At 47.2% G+C, this 20479-nt stretch overlaps 1 protein-coding gene and 1 non-coding gene across 4 annotated transcripts in view; one reads left to right on the forward strand and one right to left on the reverse strand.

The window, feature by feature from the left end:
• Positions 1-9608: 9608 nt before the first annotated feature.
• The window catches only part of LOC123356670 (zinc finger protein 501-like), a 32800-nt gene continuing 21929 nt past the window's right edge, over positions 9609-20479 (reverse strand). For all 3 annotated transcript variants that reach the window (XM_045000063.1, XM_045000062.1, XM_045000064.1), the window contains 2 exons: positions 12318-12431; positions 9609-11951 (listed from right to left, as the gene is read on the reverse strand). In XM_045000063.1, the coding sequence (XP_044855998.1) occupies positions 10828-11951; positions 12318-12405 (1212 nt within the window). In that variant the 5' untranslated portion in view covers positions 12406-12431 and the 3' untranslated portion in view covers positions 9609-10827. The remainder of the gene's footprint in view (positions 11952-12317; positions 12432-20479) is intronic.
• On the forward strand, positions 9794-9867 carry TRNAT-AGU. The gene has a single exon. It is a non-coding gene; the product is annotated as a tRNA-Thr (tRNA).

Here is a 20479-nt window from a genome sequence, read left to right on the forward strand (position 1 = left end):
CCTTCCCACAACTCTTAGCAGCAGAAGAGAAAGAGATGCTCAGTGGGATACTGAGTGCACCGCTTGGAATACTGCTGCAAGTGCCGCAAGTGTGAACACCCAGCTGACAGTGTGAACATACAAGAGCGGTTTCCCTTCAGCGCTCTCTGAGTGGCACTGTAACTCCCGGCGCTGTAACTCTGCCAGTGTAGACATAGCCTCAGAGAGACTGACTGCCAGGATCCCAGGACTGATCCCCTCTGGGCAATGAAGCACAACGGCGACGGGCTATGCAGCCTGAACTTGTCTCCCTGTACCTGAAAAGCCTGCTAGTCCAACGTGCTGGAGCATCTATGCCACTACCTGGTTCCTAAACTGCAGCTACAGTTCCTACTCCACGTGCAACCAAAGACCGAGAGGTGCAGAGACCCAACCCCGTACAATCTTAGGGCTTGGCTACACTTACAAATTTGCAGCGCTGCAGCAGGGTGTGAAAACACACCCTCTCCAGCGCTGCAAATTGCGGCGCTGCAAAGCGCCAGTGTGGTCAAAGCCCCAGCGCTGGGAGCGCGGCTCCCAGCGCTGTCCGTTATTCCCCACAGGGAGGTGGAGTACGGACAGCGCTGGGAGAGCTTTCTCCCAGCGCTGGTGCTTTGACTACACATAGGGTACGTCTACACTACGGGACTATTCCGAATTTGCATAAACCGGTTTTGTAAAACAGATTTTATAAAATCGAGTGCACGCGGCCACACTAAACACATTAATTCGGTGGTGTGCGTCCGCGGTCCGAGGCTAGCGTCGGATTCTGGAGCGTTGCACTGTGGGTAGCTATTCCCTAGCTATCCCATAGTTCCCGCAGCCTCCCCCGCCCCTTGGAACTTCCGGGTTGAGATCCCAGTGCCTGATGGGGCAAAAATCATTGTCGCGGGTGGTTCTGGGTAAATGTCGTTAGTCACTCCTTCCTCTGGGAAAGCAACGGCAGACAAGCATTTCGCGCCTTTTTCCCCTGGATTGCCCTGGCAGATGCCATAGCATGGCAATCATGGAGCTTTTTTTGCCTTTTGTGACTCTCACCGTATGTGTACTAGATGCCGCTCACAGAGGCGATTCAGCAGCGCTACACAGAAGCATGCTTTTGCTTTTGCATGACAGCAGAGATGGTTACCAGTCATACTGCACCATCCAAACCCTTCCATAAATTGGAACTGGTGAGGATGATTATGGCTACCAGTCCTTTTGTACCATTTGCTGCTGTCATAAGTGCCCCTGGCTGCTCTTAGCCAGGGGCACAAAAGCCAAAATTGGGAATCCCTCCTTTTTGGTATCTAAAAATAGAATCAGTCCTGCCTAGAATATAGGCAAGTGTACTAGATAACCACTGTATCATAGAACCAGAGAGCACAGCTGCTCTGTGTCAGATCCTGCAGAAACTATGATCTGTATGCTATTCACAGGGGGTGCTCCTGTAACAACCCCACCTGTTGATTCCGTTCTTCCCCCAGCCTTTCTGGGCTACCGTAGCATTGTCCCCCCACTTGTGTGATGAAGTAATAAAGAATGCAGGAATAAAAAGACATGGTGACTTGTTAGTGAGAAATGAGTGGAAGGCAGCCTCCAGCTGCTATGATAGTCCAGACAGGACATTAAGCAGTGTGTAGGAGAGAAGCCCAGCATCCCTCTGCTAGTCCAGGGGCAACTGAATCTGTTCTTTACACATGAAGGGTGGGGGCTGATGGAGCTCAGCCCCCTGTTGCTATGATGACGATGGTTACCAGCCATACTGCACCATCCACCATCCACCAGAAAAAATTAGGGCCAGGCGCCCATGGATGCTAATCAGCATGGTTACTGCCCCATGTGCCAATAGGCTGATGACGAGGACGGTTACCAGTCCTTTTGTACCATCAGCCACCCATGGCGGGGGGGGAGTGAGGATGTTGGTGTTTACGGCTGCAGCATCGTGTCTATCTGCAGCATTCAGTAAAGATAGGGTGACATGTAAAAGAGTCAGAGGATTGTTTTCCCTTTCGCTTCTGGGGGTGGGTGGGGGGGGTGAGTAGATTGCCAAGCTATGCCCTGACCCACCGCGGACACTGTGTTTGACCCTAGAAGCATTTGGAGCTCAGCCAAGAATGCAAATACTTTTCGGAGGCTGCAGGAACTGTGGGATAGCTTCAGTTCTCCAGTCCATGAGCGTCCATTTGATTCTTTGGCTTTCCGTTACGCTTGTCACGCTGCAGTGCGCTGAGTCCCTGCTATGGCGTCTGGCTGGAGATTTTTAAAAAAGGATTCTGAATTTCATCTTCTGTAACGGAGCGCTGATAGAACGGATTTGCCTGCCCTTACAGCGATCACATCCGCATGGTCCGTGCTGGAGCTCTTTCTTTATTTTGATTTCGGACTGCATCGCCACCCGTGCTGATCGGAGCTCCACGCTGGGCAAACAGGAAATATTCAAAAGTTCGCGGGGCTTTTCCTGTCTACCTGACCACTGCATCCGAGTTCAGATTGCGGTCCAGAGCGGTCACTGCTGCACTGTGGGATAGCTCCCGGAGGCCAATACCGTCGATCAGCGTCCACACTAACCCTAATCCGATATGTTAATACCGATACTAGCGTTACTCCTCTCGTTAGGGAGGAGTACAGAAACCGGTTTAAAGAGCCATTAAAATCGATATATGGTACCTCCTAGTGTGGACGGTTGTGGCGTTAAATCGGTTTTACGCTCCTAAAACCGGTTTAAACGCCTAGTGTAGACCAGGCTTTAGCGCTTCAAAGCGCTGCCGCGGCAGCGCTTTGAAGTGCTAAGTGTAGCCACAGCCTTAGAAACATTTTGTTCCTTTTTCTATTTTTTGTTAGTTTCTTTTTATGAACTTGGAGACCTCCCAGCCTTTCTATTAGATTGGGGTGTAACAGTGTGGCTCAGTGTGTGTGAATATGAGAACACCCTGAAATCTACACAGGGAAGATGCTAGGAAGAATAGTTCCCCAAATCTTAATAGCCTTAAAACTCTGCCCTATAAAATGACTGAATGCATGCACCTCACCCCTCCTGCACCCCCAGCCCGTCCCAGCCCAGAGCTGCACCCAGCACCCAAACTCCCTCAGAGCCTACACCTCACCCCAGCCCAGAGCCTGCTCCCAAACTCCATCCCAAAACCTATACCCCTCACCCCCTTCTGCACCCCCATTCCCTCTCCCAGCCCAGAGCCTGCACCCAGCACCCAAACTCCATCGCAGAGTCTGCACCTCAGACCCCCTCCCCCACCCAACCTCCCTCCCAGAGCTGTAGGCAGGTATGGAGTGGAATTTGGGGGGGCATGGCCTCTGGGTGTTCTCGGCACCACTGACATTTCTACAAACCTGCTGCCCCTGTTGTCCACTGCACTCCTTGGTTCTCTCCAGCTGCTCCCTCTCTAGAGACTTTTTTCTACCCCATCTCTCCTCTTCTCTTCTGTGCTCTCTCTTTCCCTGCTCCCCTTTGTTTTCTATGGGACCTGGCCCCATAGTTCTGTGTTGTGCAATATCATGTTTAACTTTCCAAATCAACTGGGGCCTGGAGAATATTTCCAGGTGGTTGTTCCCTATGTAGATTGCAGTGATCTCTGGTGTGTCCCCACGGGGAACCAGTTCAAAAAGAGAGCCACAAGCTGGTCCCAGTACATCCCCCCCCATCTGCTGTGCAGAGAGAATATTGCCTCCAGCCCAAGGCCCAGGTCTCTCTTGTTTTTAGTGCTGTAATATTAGTGGCCAAACATGCTACTCACAAACATCCTCTCTCTTTCTTACACACACACTTTTAAAGAAAATCCTTGCAAGAAGTCAAAAGTGTTTGCTGGATCTCACTGCTCTGCTTGATAGAATCTGAACACAAGCTGAACTTGTCAGGCATAGGTGGGGGCTGGTAGGGAGTCTGGTGTGGGATGGTTTCAATTACACAGACAGGCACTAGTGACAAAGTTCCAGAATGTGTGGGAGTGTAAAGCTGATGGGTCAATGTTACACTCCCCTCCCAGCTGACATTGTCTGTCTCTGAGAGGTGCAAATCTCATCTCTGATATGGCACATTCTGCCGAACGTGAGAGGTACCTTAATTTATGGTCCATGAGGTTTGTGCACTGTGTTTGAGGAAAAAATGCATCAGCACATGATTGCCCTGACCACAGATAGAGAAATGCCACTGAGTTGAAGGTAACGATGTTCCTCTGTACTAGATAGAACTGGCTACAGAGCTTGCTTACACACACACCAGATGCCTTCAGCATCAGATCTTTTAATGCTCTGCCAGGAATTCATTTAAAGGAGGTATTTTACACACAGCGCCACCTTGTGGCTGATTAGCAGAATGCTAATATATAGTATACTAAAGTATCAGAGGGGTAGCCGTGTTAATCTGGATCTGTAAAAGCAGCAAAGAATCCTGTGGCACCTTATAGACTAACAGACCTTTTGCAGCATGAGCTTTCGTGGGTGAATACCCACTTCGTCAGATGCAAAACGTCTGTTAGTCTATAAGGTGCCATAGGATTCTTTGCTGCTATAGGGTGCAGTGCGGGGCCTCCAGGCTATTTGCCTATCATCCTGCTCTGGCTTCTGTCCAAAACCCTGGCAGAGCAACCAGACGCATTTGTAGACTCCCAGTCACAGCCCAGTCAGATTGTAGATTCTATAGCCTGGAAAGTGTTTTCTTCATTCGGGGGTCTCCTCTCCCTGTGCAGCCAGCAGTAATGCTTGATGGTCCTAAACACACGCCCCCTCTCTTGTCAGAAGGGACCTCACTAGAAGTGTGGAGAATAGTTGCCCATCTAGAGCAGGGGCAGTTGCAGTGATATGATTTAGCTGAATGATAGAAGGATTAGAAAACACAACTTGTAGGAATAGACTAAAGGAGCTCAATCTACTTAGCTTAAGACAGAGAAGGTTAAGGGGTGACTTGATCCCAGTCTATAAATATCTAAGTGGGGAACTATTCAATACTGGGCTCCTCAATGTAGCTGAGAAAGGTTTAACATGATCCAATAGCTGGAAGTTGAAGCTAGACCAATTCAGACTGGAGATAAGGTATATTTTTAACCATGAGAGTAACTAACCATTGGAATAACTTATCAAGGGTCGTGGTGGATTCTCTATCACTGACAATTCTTAAATTGAGGTTGGATGTTTTGCTAAAAGATCTGCTCCAAGAGTTATTCTGGGGATGTTCAATAGCCAGCGATATACAGGAGGTCAGAGTGCATGGTTATAACGCCCTCTTGTGGTTTTGGAATATATGATAAAAACTCCTTAAGTCTTTTAGTGTCAAATGAGAAGAACACTCATATCAAGACTTCAGATCAAGTTTTTGGTACCAAGCTATAGACAGAGGGACTACGAAGCAGAAATGAATAGTAAGTGCCTTTAGTGCCCATGCTGATGTGCACAGACAAAGTGTGAAGGAATAGTTGCAAATGCTTTTGCTTCATGGGCAATGATGAACTAATTGACAACCTGAAAAATGTTGAATGTGTGTCACTATCGGTGCATTGAATTACAGATATGTGAAATTGCTTCCTCTCTTGGATCGCAATTTCAAGGCTTATGAAGGCAGTTTGTTCTGCAAACTAAACCTGTGGATTTTGTCAAACTTAAAGAAGAAACATCAGAACTTATTGCAGCTGAGATAATAAATGTTCTGAATAAGTATGGAAGCAGATAATACAAAGACAAACTGTGGTGGTCGATACAGACATGGAAGAGAACATTTGCACACCAAAGTACAGACAAGCTTAAAAAGGGAAGTGATAGGCCTTGGATGTCCTGCTCACATCATGCACAAGTATATTGAATTACAGGGGATACTATCCTGGTAGACATTGAGAGCATTCTAATTAACATTTTTGGATATTTTCATATAGTCACTCTGTGTGGAAATACTGCAAAGTTTTTATGAGTATGTGGGACAAGAATATCGGAATATACTGGGATACATACCTGTTGGAAGATTACAACAAAATGTAATATGGCCTGAAAATTCTTAGCATGCGTAGAGGACAACTTTCTAATTCATAAAGTTGAGGAAACAACCAGAGGGTTACCCATTTTGGATCTGGTTTTGACTAACAGGTGTAAATTAGTTGGGAATGTGAGGGTGGTGGGGAACTTGGGAGAGAAGTGATCATGATCTGATAGAATTCAAGATCCTGTGGAAAGGAGGACATAAGACCAGCAAAGCAAGATCGCTGGACTTGAGACAGGTGGATTTCAACCAACTCAGAGAAATAGTAGGCAAAGTTATCTGCAAACTTGATCAGTATGCTCTCTATTCCTACATCCAGGTAATTAAGGAAAATGTTAAACAACATCAGGCCAAGAAGAGGTTAGACTAGATGACTTTTGTGGTCCCTTCTAGCCCTATGATTCTATCAATCATTCTATGGCCACTTCTGCTCACATTTTCCTATATCTTTCTAGAAAATACACAAGACCTCCATTGGTAATCCAATTAATACATTGTTAAGGGAAAGGCTTCTTTGCAGAGGAGCACTGGAAAAAAAATCAAACCATGAGCCTGGAGTTGCTGAAAAGACTGCTGTGAGTGGCATTGGCAAGGCGGTTGCTTGGACTGCAATTGCTGCAACACAAAAGCCTGTGCCACACGTCCTTGTGATTTGCTGGGGATGTCTGCTCACAGAGACCCTGATAGTGTAATCTCTGCAGGTCTTGTAGGAAATGGAGTTACTCTCCTTTCACCTTCCTTTAATTGTCATAGATGAAAAATGAAACAGTTAGGCCTGGTCTACACTAGGGGGGTGTCGAACTAAGGTACGTGACTTCAGCTACGCGAATAGCGTAGCTGAAGTCGAACTACCTTAGTTCGAACTTCTTACCTGTCCAGACGCCGCGGGATCGAAGTCCGCGGCTCCCCTGTTGACTCTGCCACCGCCGTTCGCAGTGGTGGAGTTCCGGAGTCGATGGGAGCGCGTTCGGAGTTTGAACTATCGCGTCTAGATTAGATGCGATAGTTTGAACTCCGAGAAGTCGAATGCTACCCGTCGACCCGGCTGGTAAGTATAGATGTACCCTTAGAAGAAAAGTCCCAGAGAGCTGCAATGTGGCTAATCTGGCCAATGCCCTGTTAGTATAGAATCATAGAAGATTAGGCTTGGAAGGTCATCTAGTCCAACCCCCTCCTCAAAGCAGGACCAATCCCTAGACAGATTTTTACCCCAGTTCCCTAAATGCCCCCCTCAAGGATTGAACTCACAACCCTGGGTTTAGCAGGCCAATGCTCAAACCACTGAGCTATCCATCTCTTCTTCTCCCCCCCCCCCGCCCCAAAATCATACAGAGGCCTGTTTGTTAGCCTGAGATAGAATTTTGTGTTTGATTTTTGATACTCTTATATCCTTACTAATGTGTGTGAACAAAGAACAAAGCCAGATGGGCTTGTTAGTATAATGGAAAAGTGAAGGGATAGAGCTAAAGTGTTACTAGGTGCGGTGGGAGTGTAATATACGAGCATACACCGGAAGGCTGCCTGGCTCCTCTCTCAAACCAAGGTAAAGCAACCAGTTGGGAGGGGCAAGGACGGGGTGGGGGGGGGAGGAATAAGACACTAAAAGTCAAAGAAAAGCCTGGCCTTGACCATTACACAATCTCACTTCTTACCCCTCCCATGGGATACAAAAGAGGTAGCACCGAGCCCCCAGACTCATGCCCAGGGGCATGCACTGCAGGTATATTTGGGGCTAAGAAAGAGGCGGGGTAAAGGGGACATGGATAAAGGCTCGGCGGTGTCAGGGCTGTGAACAGAACACTGGGAAACAGACTCTGCTGGCATGTGGAGCTGTGGATATTCTTGCTTGAAACTAACCCTGTCAAGGTTCCTTCCCTACCCTGAACCTTAGGGTACAGATGTGGGGCCCTGCATGAGAACCCCTAAGCTTAATTACCAGCTTACATCTGGTTGCTGCCACCACCCAAATTGCTAATGAGTCATTTGGGAAACTCCGTCTACCTCCCTCCCCAGATTATCTCCCTCCCAAATACTATAACCCTTCCCTGGGTAGCCTTGAGAGACTCCTCCACCAATTCCCTGGTGAACACCGATCCAAACCCTTGGATCTTAAAACAAGGAGAAATTAACCATTCCCCCCACCAGTTCCTGGTGAGTCAAGATCCAACCCTCTTGGATCTCAAAACAAAAAAAATCAATCAGGTTCTTAGAAAGAAGGCTTTTAATTAAAGAAAGAAAGGTAAAAATCATCTCTGTAAAATCAGGGTGGAGAATAACTTTACAGGGTAATCAGATTCATAGAGCCCAGAGGAACCCCCTCTAGCCTTAGGTTCAAAGTTACAGCAAACAGAGAAACTCTTTAGCAAAAGGAACATTTACAAGTTGAGAAAACAAAGATAAAACTAACACGCCTTGCCTGGTTGTTACTTACAAGTTTGAAATATGAGAGACTGGTTCAGAAAGATTTGTAGAGCCTGGATTGATGTCTGGTCCCTCTTAGTCTCAAGAGTGAACAACCCCCAAAACAAAGAGCACACAAACAAAGCCTTCCCCCCACCAAGATTTGAAAGTATCTTGTTCCATTATTGGTCCTTTGGGTCAGGTGTCAGTCAGGTTACACAAGCTTCTTAACCCTTTACAGGCAAAGGGATTTTGGTGTGTCTGGCCAGAAGGGATTTTATAGTATTGTACACAGGAGGGGGCTGTTACCTTTCCCTTTATAGTTATGACAAACCCTGGCTGAATGTGTCTCCTCTCCCCATGGCTTGGTTGATCTTTTCAGGAAATGGAGAAGCCTTTGCTTAGCTGTACATTGCTTGCAAAAGAAACAGGCCTTTTTGGTGACAAGTGTTGAAAGGAGCCACTAGACAAATGTGGAGATAAGAAAAATGTCCCCATAACTGAACTTACATCTGTGGATGTTGATGCCACAGCACAGAGTGCTAACCACTATATGACCATGGCTGGTGTCAGAAGAGTCTCTACCAAAGTGTCTTTCCACCAGCAGAGGCCTCTCTGTGCACAGAACTCCTGGTAGCTTGATGTCTGCAGGCAGTGGAGATCACTATTTTGGCATTTCTGTCTGTTTTGTGGTGAACATCTGCAGTAGCTGTTAATAGGCATCTAGATAGTGATTTTTGGAAACAGCTGGCTGAAGAGCCTTCCTACTAACCAGGAGATCCTGGCTTGGCCTCTCAGTTCTTCCTTACTGAACCTAATGTCTCTGTTGGCTCCTTTTTTGTATCTCTTTTCATAAAAAGAAAAGATCTGTCAGCACAATCCTTTTAAGTGCTTGTTCAAGACAGAGAGAGCCTTCCTTGCAGCTATGTCTTGGTGTAATGGAGCGTGCCTCCCGCTGGCCATCCTGGGAATTATATGGGCTACTCCAACAAGCCATCTCCTGAGTTGCTCTCCCAATAGGTCCTTTCCTGATTGGTTGGGTTCTGCACAGCCTCTCCAAGGCTGCCTTATCTTTTCAACTGCCTGTGTGGGGCACTCGCCTCACCACACTTGGAAAGTGGCAAATGAAGTCTGGAGCTGATGGAAAGGTTACCATGACTCAGAACTGAGCTGAGGTTACCGCAACTGATATTCAGAGGATCACAGTGTGATCACCACTAAAGGATCACAGTGACTGGTGGGAGAAGCACATGTTAGAAGCCCTCTGTCAACTCAGCTGTGGCTTTCTGTGCACAGAGAGACAGATACCTCAAGGTCTGCAAGTCTTGAGGGAAATGGGGAACGTCTGTACTTTGGAATTTCCAGGCGTTGTCCTGGACCATCATGTGGAACAGCTGAAAGCAGTTTTTTGAGGCAGGCACCATTGCTTAGCTGGCTAAAGCACCTGTCTAGTAAACAGGAGATCCTGGGTTCAACTCCCAGTGGTGCCTTGGTTTCCTAATGGCTTTCAGTCTCCTCCACTCACGTTTTCCTATGCCTTTCTAGGAAACAGAAGAGACCTCCCTTATCAAGCAATTACTGGGATTGCCAAGGAAAAGGCTTCTTTAGAGAGAAGCGTTGAAAAGAATCAAATCACAAGTGTGGAGTTGATGAAAAGGCTGCTATCAGCAAAGTGGTTGCTTCAACTGCAACTGCTGCAACAGAAGAGCCTGTGTCACATCCTTGGGATTTGCTGGGGATGTCTATGCACAGAGATCCTTATAGGCAATACTCTTCTGTCACCTTCCTTTTCATTCTCATTAATAAAAAATGGAGCAGTTGGGAGAAAAGTCTCAGAGTGGCACCGTGGCTAAGCTGGCCAAGGCACCTGCCAGGTAAAGTGGAGGTTAGGGATGCAGCATCCAGTGGTGCCTTGTCAAATGTGTCCGCTCTGACCACCTTTTGGTCAGTCTTTTGAGGAAACAGAGAAGACTGCTTCTGCCTCTGCCTTGCAATGCAAATGCTTGCAAAAGGAACCGGTCGTTTTTTCTGACAAGTGTTTAGGTCAGGTCAAGGGGGAAGCTAATGCCAACCACTGCAACTGGGCTGCATCTGCACAACAACTATAATTGTCTTGTTACACCAAGATCACTAACTTGAGCAGCCAACGCCATATACAGCTCTAGTGGATGGAAGGCTCAGGTAGTTTTTGCCTCAGTGTAGCTTCTTGGGATCTCGCTCCCACCTGCGGCTGATGAACGTTCCTGGCAGGAGGGACACACACTCCTACGACTCAAAAGGAAAGTAGTTGATAGAACATATCACAGGACTGACCCCAAAGAAGGGTGAGCTGCAAAAGGCAGAAGCAGGCAACTTATCAGGGGGAGCTGAGACACTACGGTGAAGACGGTGCAAAGATCACTATGTGCGAATTAGCAAATGGAATTAAAAAAAAAAATCTTTGGCCAGCCCTAGTCAAGGCATTTATTACAGTTCTCTCTCAGATGGATTTTCTGATGTCTAATAAGGTTTGAGCTGTGATTGAAGCTTTTCCCACATTCAGAGCATGTGTAGGGCATCTCTCCTGTATGGATTCTCCGATGCGTGATAAGGTGTGAGCTCCGACTGAAGCTTTTCCCACATTCAGAGCATGTGTAGGGCGTCTCTCCTGTGTGGATTCCACAATGTCTGATAAGGTGTGAATGCTGATTAAAGCTTTTCCCACACTCAGAGCAGGTGTAGGGCATCTCTCCTGTGTGGATTCTACAATGTGTGATAAGGTTTGAGTTCCGATTGAAGCTTTTCCCACACTCAGAGCACGTGTAGGGCATCTCTCCTGTATGGATTCTCTGATGTGTGATAAGGTCTGAGCTATAATTGAAGCTTTTCCCACACTCGGAGCATGTGTAGGGTGTCTCTCCTGTGTGGATTTTCTGATGTCTATTAAGGTTTGAGCGCTGATTGAAGGTTTTCCCGCACTCAGAGCACGTGTAGGGCGTCTCTCCTGTGTGGATTTGCTGATGTGAGATGAGGGTTGAACTATCAGTGAAGTGTTTCCCACACTCAGAGCATCCATAAGGTTTCTCACCTGTGTGGATTCTCTGATGTTTGAAAAGGTTTGAGCTCCAACTGAAGCGCTTCCCGCACTCAGTGCACGTGTAGGGTTTCTCTCCTGTGTGGATTCTACAATGTGTGATAAGGGCTGAGCTCCGACTGAAGCTTTTCCCGCACTCAGAGCACATGTAGGGTTTCTCTCTTCTATGGATTCTCTGATGTGTGAAAAGGTCTGAGCTCCCATTGAAGCTTTTCCCACACTCATGGCATGTGTAGTGTGTCTCTTCCACGTTGATGCTCTCATGAGTAATAAGGTCTGAGTGGCTACTCATGTTTTCCTCTGGCATCGGCCGAGTCTTACAGGCTTTTGATTTTTCTGGGAGTGCACAACTCCCAGAAACATTCCCTTTGGATCTTCCTGATAATGTCCCAGGTGGTTCTACTTGCTCAGCATCCTGCTGCCGGGGTTTCTCCTCCTCATTCTCACTCACCATCTCATCACCTGATGGGTGACAGAGAGAATCCAGACGTAGGTCACTCCCTGTGCCGGAGAGAAAGGAAATCTCAGACAGGAATGGTAAAAGGGATGAACAAACCAAAATATGTGCAGGAGAGATCAAACCTATCAGGAGCAGATTTTCCCCAAACCCCTCCCCAGAGGACAGAGGAAGGGATCAGTTTTGGTCCTCATCTCACCAGGACACTCAGGGGAAAGCGAGATCAGGTAGGGACCTGCTGCCAGTTGTCAGTCAGAATAGGTGGGAAGCCATGAGTGACATCTGCCATAATGATTCCACATCTGCAGGGAACAATCCTGAACTTGAAGAGCTCACAAGGTCTTTGAAAACATCCCGAATGTTTCCTGTATTCACAGACAGTTTTTGAGTTGGTTTATCCAATTTCTTACCTGTGCAGGCAGCTCTTGGGAGCACTTCTTTCTCAGAGCCCTGGAGGTCTGGGATCCACAACTCTTCCTCTCGTTCCAGATGTGACATCACATCCAGTTTGGAAACTGGAAACCCTACTCCAGGCAAAGAAAACAAGGGAGGTCAGTGGAATTTGTGGGATACTTGTCACAAAGAATATTTCATGGTTTTAACCCCAGCTCATTTTTAAGCAGTAACATCCCAAGGCCAGATTCCTTGGCTCAAAGTGGCAGGAGAGTTATTATGATTATAAATCATATTCATTACCTTAGTGCCTAGGAACAACTAACAGTGGGTCCTCATTGTGCTAGGCAAAGTACAAACACAGAATAGTAGATGACCCATGCTCTGAAGAATTTACACTCTAAATAGACAAGACTGGGGGGAGGGATAGCTCAGTGGTTTGAGCATTGGTCTGCTAAACCCAGGGTTGTGAGTTAAATCCTTGAGGGGGCCATTTAGGGATCTGGGGAAAAAAAATCTGTCTGTCGATTGGTCCTGCTTTGAGCAGGGGGTTGGACTAGATGATCTCCTGAGGTCCCTTCCAACTCTGATATTCTATGAAAATGTGGGAAGGGGCAGACCCCACTATTAGAATATAAATATTCAGGCCTGCCTGAAAAGCCTATACTTTAAGAACTTAGGTGTATTTTTATCACTTAGCTAGTTACAGGGATATAAAAACAAAGAATCTAAATCACAGTCTGCCTGTGTATGGGCCTTCTCTCACTAGGATGATCTGAGGCCTTGTTCTTAGGCTAAGGAGTTTGGCTAAGCAGCAGGAGAAGCCATAAGCTGGGAAGCATATGGTCACATCCTCACATCCCAAACCAGTCACACTGAAATAAGGTGCTATTGGGCTGTTAGGAAGACAATCCTGTCCGGATAGTGCCCATCACCACCAGATAAAGAAACAGATCTTAAGATTGTTAAAGAAAATCACTTCTCAATGGTTGTGGTTGTGAAACCCTCATTTCTGTATTGCTTTATATTTATATTCCCCACTTTTCTATTGTTAACCTGTCTGGTTCTCTAATTGTTTCTGTCTGATGTATAATTAATTTTGCCAGGTATAAGTTAATTAGAGTAGTGGGATATAATTGGTTAGGGAATTATATTACAACATTAGGATTGGTTAGTTAAATTTCAGTAAAATGATTGGTTAAGGTATAGCTGAGATTATTATATAAACTGGTGTTAAATGGGGAGGAAGGGAAATTGGAATCATGTTTGTTAAGGGGGGGGGAGAACGGGAATAGGGAACGGGGAACAGGGACACAGGCAACGTTCTGCAGTGTCAGAGCTGGGAATGGAACACTGGGGAACAGACTCTATTGGCGTATCGGGATAAGCCCGACTGGTTTGAAGAGCTTCGGAATATACTTGCTTGGAAACTAACCCTAATAAACATCGCATTATCTCACCAGGTTGCAGCCAGACAGATTTCTTGGATCGGCACCTGTGCCAGGAAGGCTGCTGATGCCTGCACCCTAGTGGAGTGAGCCATCATGATAGTCGACAGGGGCACCTTCGCCAGTTCATAAGAGTAGCGGATGCAGGCCATGATCCAAGACGAGATTCTCTGGGCAGACACTAGATAACCCTTCATCCTGTCTGCGACAGTAACCAACAACTGCGTTGATTTTCAGAACAGCTTCATTCTATCTATGTAGAAGTCCCGCGCCCATCTGACGTCCAGGGTATGCAGCCTGCATTCCTCATCCATCGCATGAGGCTTTGGACAAAAAACCAGTCAGTATGTGTCTTGACCAGTATGAAACTGGGAGACGAGCTTGGGCAAAAAAGCTGGGTGCAGACGCAGCTGGACCTTGTCCTTATAGAAGACTATATAAGGCGGCTCCGATGTGAGTGTCCTGATGTCAGACACCCTATGGGCCAAAGATATAGTGACCAAAAAGGAGACCTTCCAGGAGAGAAGCAGGAGGGAGCAGGAAGCAAAGAGTTCAAAGCGGGGACACATGAGCTTTGACAGCACAACATTCAGGTCCCAAGGGGAGACCAGGTCCCAGACATGAGGGCAGAGGTACTCCAAACCTTTCAAGAACCATGCACCATCATGGAATGGGCGAAGACTGTCTTATTTTTAAGGGCTGGAAGAGACTTCAGGAGGTCATCTAGTCCAACATCAACTAAATCATCCCTGCCAGGGCTTTGTCAAGCTGGGCCTTAAAAACCTCTAAGGATGGACATTCCACCACCTCCCTACGGAACCCATTCCAGTGCTTCACCACTCTTGTAGTTCAACATAGACCTCCTCCACTGCAACTAGAGACCATTGCTCCTTGTTCTGTCATCTGCCACCGCTGAGAATAGCCGAGCTCCATCCTCTTTGGAACCCCCCCTTCAGGTAGTTGAAGGCTGCTATCAAATCCCGCCTCACTCTTCTCTTCTGCAGACTAAACAATCCCAATTCCCTCAGCCTCTCGTCGTAAATCATGTGCCCCAGCCTCCTAATCATTTTCATTACCCTCTGCTGGACTCTCTCCAATTTGTCCACATCCTTTCTGTAGTGGGGTGCCCAAAACTGGACGCAATACTCCAGATGTGGCCTCACCAGTGCCAAATAGAGGGGAATAATTAGTTCCCTTGATCTGCTGGCAATGCTCCTACTAATGCAGCCCAATATTCCCTTAGCCGCCTTGGCAACAAGGGCACACTGCTGACTCATATCCAGCTTCTCATCCACTGTATTCCCCAGGTCCTGCCTTGAAACAGAGTGTGGAATGACAAAATGGCTGCCAGGTGCACCCTGAAGAAAGACAGCGACAGGCCCAGGAGCTTAAGGTGCAGCAAAGGTCCAGGATGTGCTGCAATGGGGCCTCTTTAGCGCAAATGTGTCAGAGGCCCAACACGTGAACCGCTTCCACTTTACCATAAGGGTGGAGGGTTTCCTGCTGGACAGCATCAGAGCACTGCCATTTGTCCATACTTATCCACACAGAAGCCAAGCTGTCAGGTGCAGCGTCGGCAGATACAGATGCAGCAGATTGCTGTGGCTCTGGGACACCAGATCCGGCCGAAAAGGCAGTTGCAGTGGGGTGGCCACCGAAAGACTCAACAGCATGCCAAACCAGTGTTGGTGAGGCCATGCGGGGGCTATGAGGATGACATTTGCTTTGTTTTGCATCATCTTTAGCAGGACCTCGTGGGTTAAAGGCACCGGCACGAAGGCAGACATCAGTGCTCCCGACCACTGAATCAAGAAGGCATCTGACAGGGAGCTTTTGTCCCTTCCCTGCAGAGAACCAAACATATGGCACTTTCTGTTCTGCATGGATGCAAACAGGTCCACCTGCGGCGTCCCCCACCTGTGGAGGATTAGGTTGTCCACCTCCGGATGGAGTGACCATTCATGGCGAGACTAGAAGATCCTGCTGAGGTGATCTGCCAGGACGTTCTTGGTTCCTGGCAGGTGGGCGGAGACTAGATCACTGGCATGCTGCACACAAAAGTCCTAGAGGCTGAGCGCCTCCCAGCAAAGGGCTGAAGACCTGGCACCCCCCGTCTGTTGATGTAATACATTGTGATGACATTGTCTGTCAGGACCTGCATGTCCAAGACCAGGGTGAGCAATGGGGATGGGGTCATGAAGGGAACTCCTTGCAGCACCGACTTGGGATCCAGCCACCAGTCCAGGGATGAGAGGATGTGGCTGGGCACCATGACGACTCAGTCCAGGGCGTGCGTGCTGGGGATATAGACCGAGGCCAGCCATGCTTGCAGAGGCCGCAGATGAAGTTGAGCATGGCTGACCATGTATGTGCATGCGGCCATGTGGCCCATCAGTCGCAGGCATGTGTGGGCCATGGTGAGCAGGTGGCTCTTTACGTGGGAAATCAGGTCCAATACGGCCTAAAAATGCACCTCCGCAATGCTGGCTCTGGCCCGCGAGTCGTCGAGACAGGCTCTAATAAATTATATGCGTTGGACTGGCGTCAATGTGGACTTATCAAGATGATGACCACAGTCAATGGTGTCAAGGACAGCTGGCAGGTCGAGGAGGAGGAGGAGGAGGGAGTACTGGCTCTGAGCTTTGCCTAGGGACAGGTTATTAGAGACTTCGGCAAAAGCAGCCTCAGTGAAGTGCTACAATCTCTGACTCCCTGAAACCTTCCCTTCCTACCCACCACCAGACCCTCCGACTTCCTAGCGCAACCACTCTCCAACCCCGTCACTCCAACTGTCCCTCTAACCTCAGTGTTCCCCACTCCCAGCTAAGCCACATCACCTACCCAACACCCTCCCTCAACAACAGCGCCACTGCTGGGACCTCCACCCCATTTCCCCATTCCCAGTCCCAAACTCACCCAGCTCACACCATTACCAGCTCACGGGAGCGCCTCTGCCTGATGCCCTCCATCCTCCTCCTTCCATTGTACCCAAACATTCCTGATTCTCTCTAATATTAGTCCTCTACACCCCACTCCCCTTCATCCCCTCAGCCCTCCCGCCTATGTGTCACCCCACGAACACCAGCTCCCCATCATCTTTCTCCCCTCCTCATTCTCTCCCTTGTCTCAAGGACTCCTGAATGAGACCCTCACACTCTCTCCTGTCCACAGATGGGTGCACCTGACTGCCACATTCTCATTACATTTAGAAAGTTGTAGCAGACCACCAGCTGCACTAGATTTAAGATTCAGCTTTCTCTTTAAAGGCCAACTATTCTAATTCTCTAAAATTTACATGCCTACTCATATTGTCCTGAAATACACTGCTCATCATATGGGTTCAGGACAAGGTTAGTGGTCCAAACATGGGGTTAATTGTTCCAGAGGTTCCTGAGATACAGCCCTCCAAAAACAAGCTTTTGACCAAAATCACCTTGCTCTGATAACATTCTCTTGCACACAACTGCAGCTCAGACTGTGGTTCTGATTATCCCCTGACTGCTAGTCACTCGGCATCTATCTCAGCTGGTGTACGGTGCCCACTGCCCGTTTGGGGGAGCAGCACCAAACAAGTTAATAACGATAGTGCTTGGAACTTCAGATCAACAAAAGCCAAACTGATAAAAACATAAGAATGGCCACATTGGGTCAGAACAATGGTCCATCTAGTGCAGTAGCCTGTCTTCTGGTAGTAGCTGATGCCAGATGCTTCAGGGGGGAAGGAACAGAAGGAGCTATTCGAGTGATCCACCTCCTGTCATCCACTCACAGCACATGGCAGTTAGAGGCTTAGGGACACCCAGACCATGGGGTTGCATCTCTGACCATCTTGGCTAGTAAGAGGTGATGGACCCATCCTCCATGAATTTATCTAACTCTTCTTTTAACCCATTTATAATTACAGCCTTCACAACATCCCCTGGCAATGAGTTCCACAGGATGACTGTGCATTGCGTGAATCATAGAATCATAGAATTCAAGATCAGAAGGGACCATTATGATCATCTAGTCTGACCTCCTGCAAGATGCAGGCCACATAAGCCGATCCACCCACTCCTGAAATAATTCTCTCCCTTGACTCTGCTGTTGAATGCTCCAAATCATGATTTAAAGACTTCTAGTAGCAGATAATCCACCAGCAAGCGACCCCTGCCCCATGCTTCGGAGGAAGGCGAAAAACCTCCAGGGCCACTGCCAATCTACCCTGGAGGAAAATTCCTTCCCGACCCCAAATATGGCGATCAGCTGAACCCCGAGCATGTGGACAAGACTCTCCAGCCAGACCCTCTGGAAAAAGGCTAACAATATCCTATCATTGACCCTTTGTACTAATTACCATTGTGGCATATTATTGACCTATTGACTAAACCCGTTATCCTATCATACCATCCCCTCCATAAACTTATCTAGCTTAATCTTAAAGTCATGGAGGTCCTTCGCCCCCACTGTTTCCCTCGGTAGGCTGTTCCAGAATTGCACTCCTCTGATGGTTAGAAACCTTCGTCTAATTTCAAGCCTAAATTTCCTGACTGACAATTTATATCCGTTTGTCCTCGTGTCCACATTAGCACTGAGCTGAAATAATTCCTCTCCTTCCCTGGTATTTATCCCTCTGATATATTTAAAGAGTGCAATCATATCTCCTCTTATCCTTCTTTTGGTTAAGGAAAACAAACCAAGCTCCTCAAGTCTCCTTTCATACGACAGGCTTTCCATTCCTCGGATCATTCTAGTGGCCCTTCTTTGTACCCGTTCCAGTTTGAATTCATCCTTCTTAAACATGGGATACCAAAACTGCACACAATACTCCAAATGAGGTCTCACCAACGCCTTATATAACGGGACTAGCACCTCCTTATCTCTACTAGAAATACCTCGCCTAATGCATCCCAAGACCGCATTAGCTTTTTTAGCGGCCACATCACATTGCCTACTCAGTCATCCTACGATCAACCAGGACTCCTAGGTCCTTCTCCTCCTCCGTTACTTCCAACTGGTGCGTCCCCAGCTTATAACTAAAATTCTTGTTAGTCATCCCTAAATGCATAACCTTACACTTTTCACTATTGTATTTCATCCTGTTACTAATACTCCAGTTTACAAGGTCATCCAAATCTCCCTGGAGGATATCCCGATCCTTTTCCGAATTGGCAATACCTCCCAACTTTGTGTCATCCGCAAACTTTATCAGCCCACTCCTACTTTTGGTTCCGAGATCAGCGATAAATAGATTGAATAAAATCGGACCCAAAACCGAACCTTGAGGAACTCCACTGGTAACCCCCCTCCAACCCGACAGATCACCCTTCAATACGACCCTCTGCAGTCTCCCCTTTAACCAGCTCCTTATCCACCTCTGGATTTTCATTTCGATCCCCATCTTTTCCAATTTAACCAGTAATTCCTCATGCGGTACCGTATCAAACACCTTACTGAAATCAAGATATTAGATCCACCGCATTTCCTTTGTCTAAACAATCTGTTACTTTCTCAAAGAAGGAGATCAGGTTGGTTTGGCACGATCTACCTTTCGTAAAACCATGCTGTAGTTTGTCCCAGTTGCCATCGGCCTCAAGGTCCGTAACCACTCTCTCCTTTAAAATTTTTTCCATGACTTTGCATACTACAGATGTTAAACTAACAGGCCTGTAGTTACCCGGGTCACTTTTTTTCCCCTTCTTGAATATAGGAACTATATTAGCTAATCTCAAGTCAAACGGTACAACCCCCGAGTTTAGAGATTTATTAAAAATCATCGCTAACGGGCTTGCAATTTCACTCGCCAATTCCCTTAATATTCTAGGATGAAGATTATCCGGGCCCCCTGATTTACTTCCGTTAAGCTGTTCAAGTTTGGCTTCCACCTCAGATACCGTAATGTCTACCCCCATATCTTCATTCCCATCAGTCCCTCTATCACTATTCCTTAGCCCTTCATTAGCCTCATTAAAGACAGAGGCAAAATATTCATTCAGATATTGTGCCATGCCAAGATTATCCCTAATCTCCACTCCGTTTAAAGTTTTAAGCGGTCCCACTTCTTCCTTCTTGGTTTTCTTCCTATTTATATGGCTAAAAAACCTTTTGCTATTGGTTTTAATCCCCTTCGCTAGGTCCATCTCCACCCGGCTCTTTGCCTTTCTCACTGCTTCCCTATACCCTCTGACCTCAATAAGGTAGGTTTCTTTGCTGATCCCTCCCATTTTCCACTCCTTGTACGCTTTCTGTTTTTTCTTAATCACTCCTCTAAGACGCTTGCTCATCCAGCTCGGTTTAAAACTGCTACCTACGAACCGTTTTCCCTTTCTCGGGATACATGCCTCTGACAGCTCCTGCAACTTCAACCTGAAATAATCCCAGGCATCTTCCGCCTTTAGATCCCGAAATATGTTAGTCCAATCCACTTCCCTACATAGTTGCCTCAATTTAGTAAAGTTAGCCCTTTTGAAATCGTAAACCTTAGTCTCAGATGCAATTTTGTTTATCCTTCCATTTATTTTGAAACAAATTAGCTCATGATCACTCGAGCCAAGGTTGTCCCCTACAACTATTTCCTCAACAAGGTCCTCGTTACTTACCAAAATCAGATCTAAAATGGTATCCCCCCCTCGTCGGTTCAGCAACTACTTGATGAAGGAATTCATCAGCTATCACGTCTAGGAAAAGCTGAGCCCTATTATTATTACTAGCATTTGTTTCCCAATCTATATCCGGGAAGTTAAAATCTCCCA

Source organism: Mauremys mutica, chromosome 26, assembly GCF_020497125.1.
Source record: "Mauremys mutica isolate MM-2020 ecotype Southern chromosome 26, ASM2049712v1, whole genome shotgun sequence".
Lineage (NCBI taxonomy): Eukaryota > Metazoa > Chordata > Testudines > Geoemydidae > Mauremys > Mauremys mutica.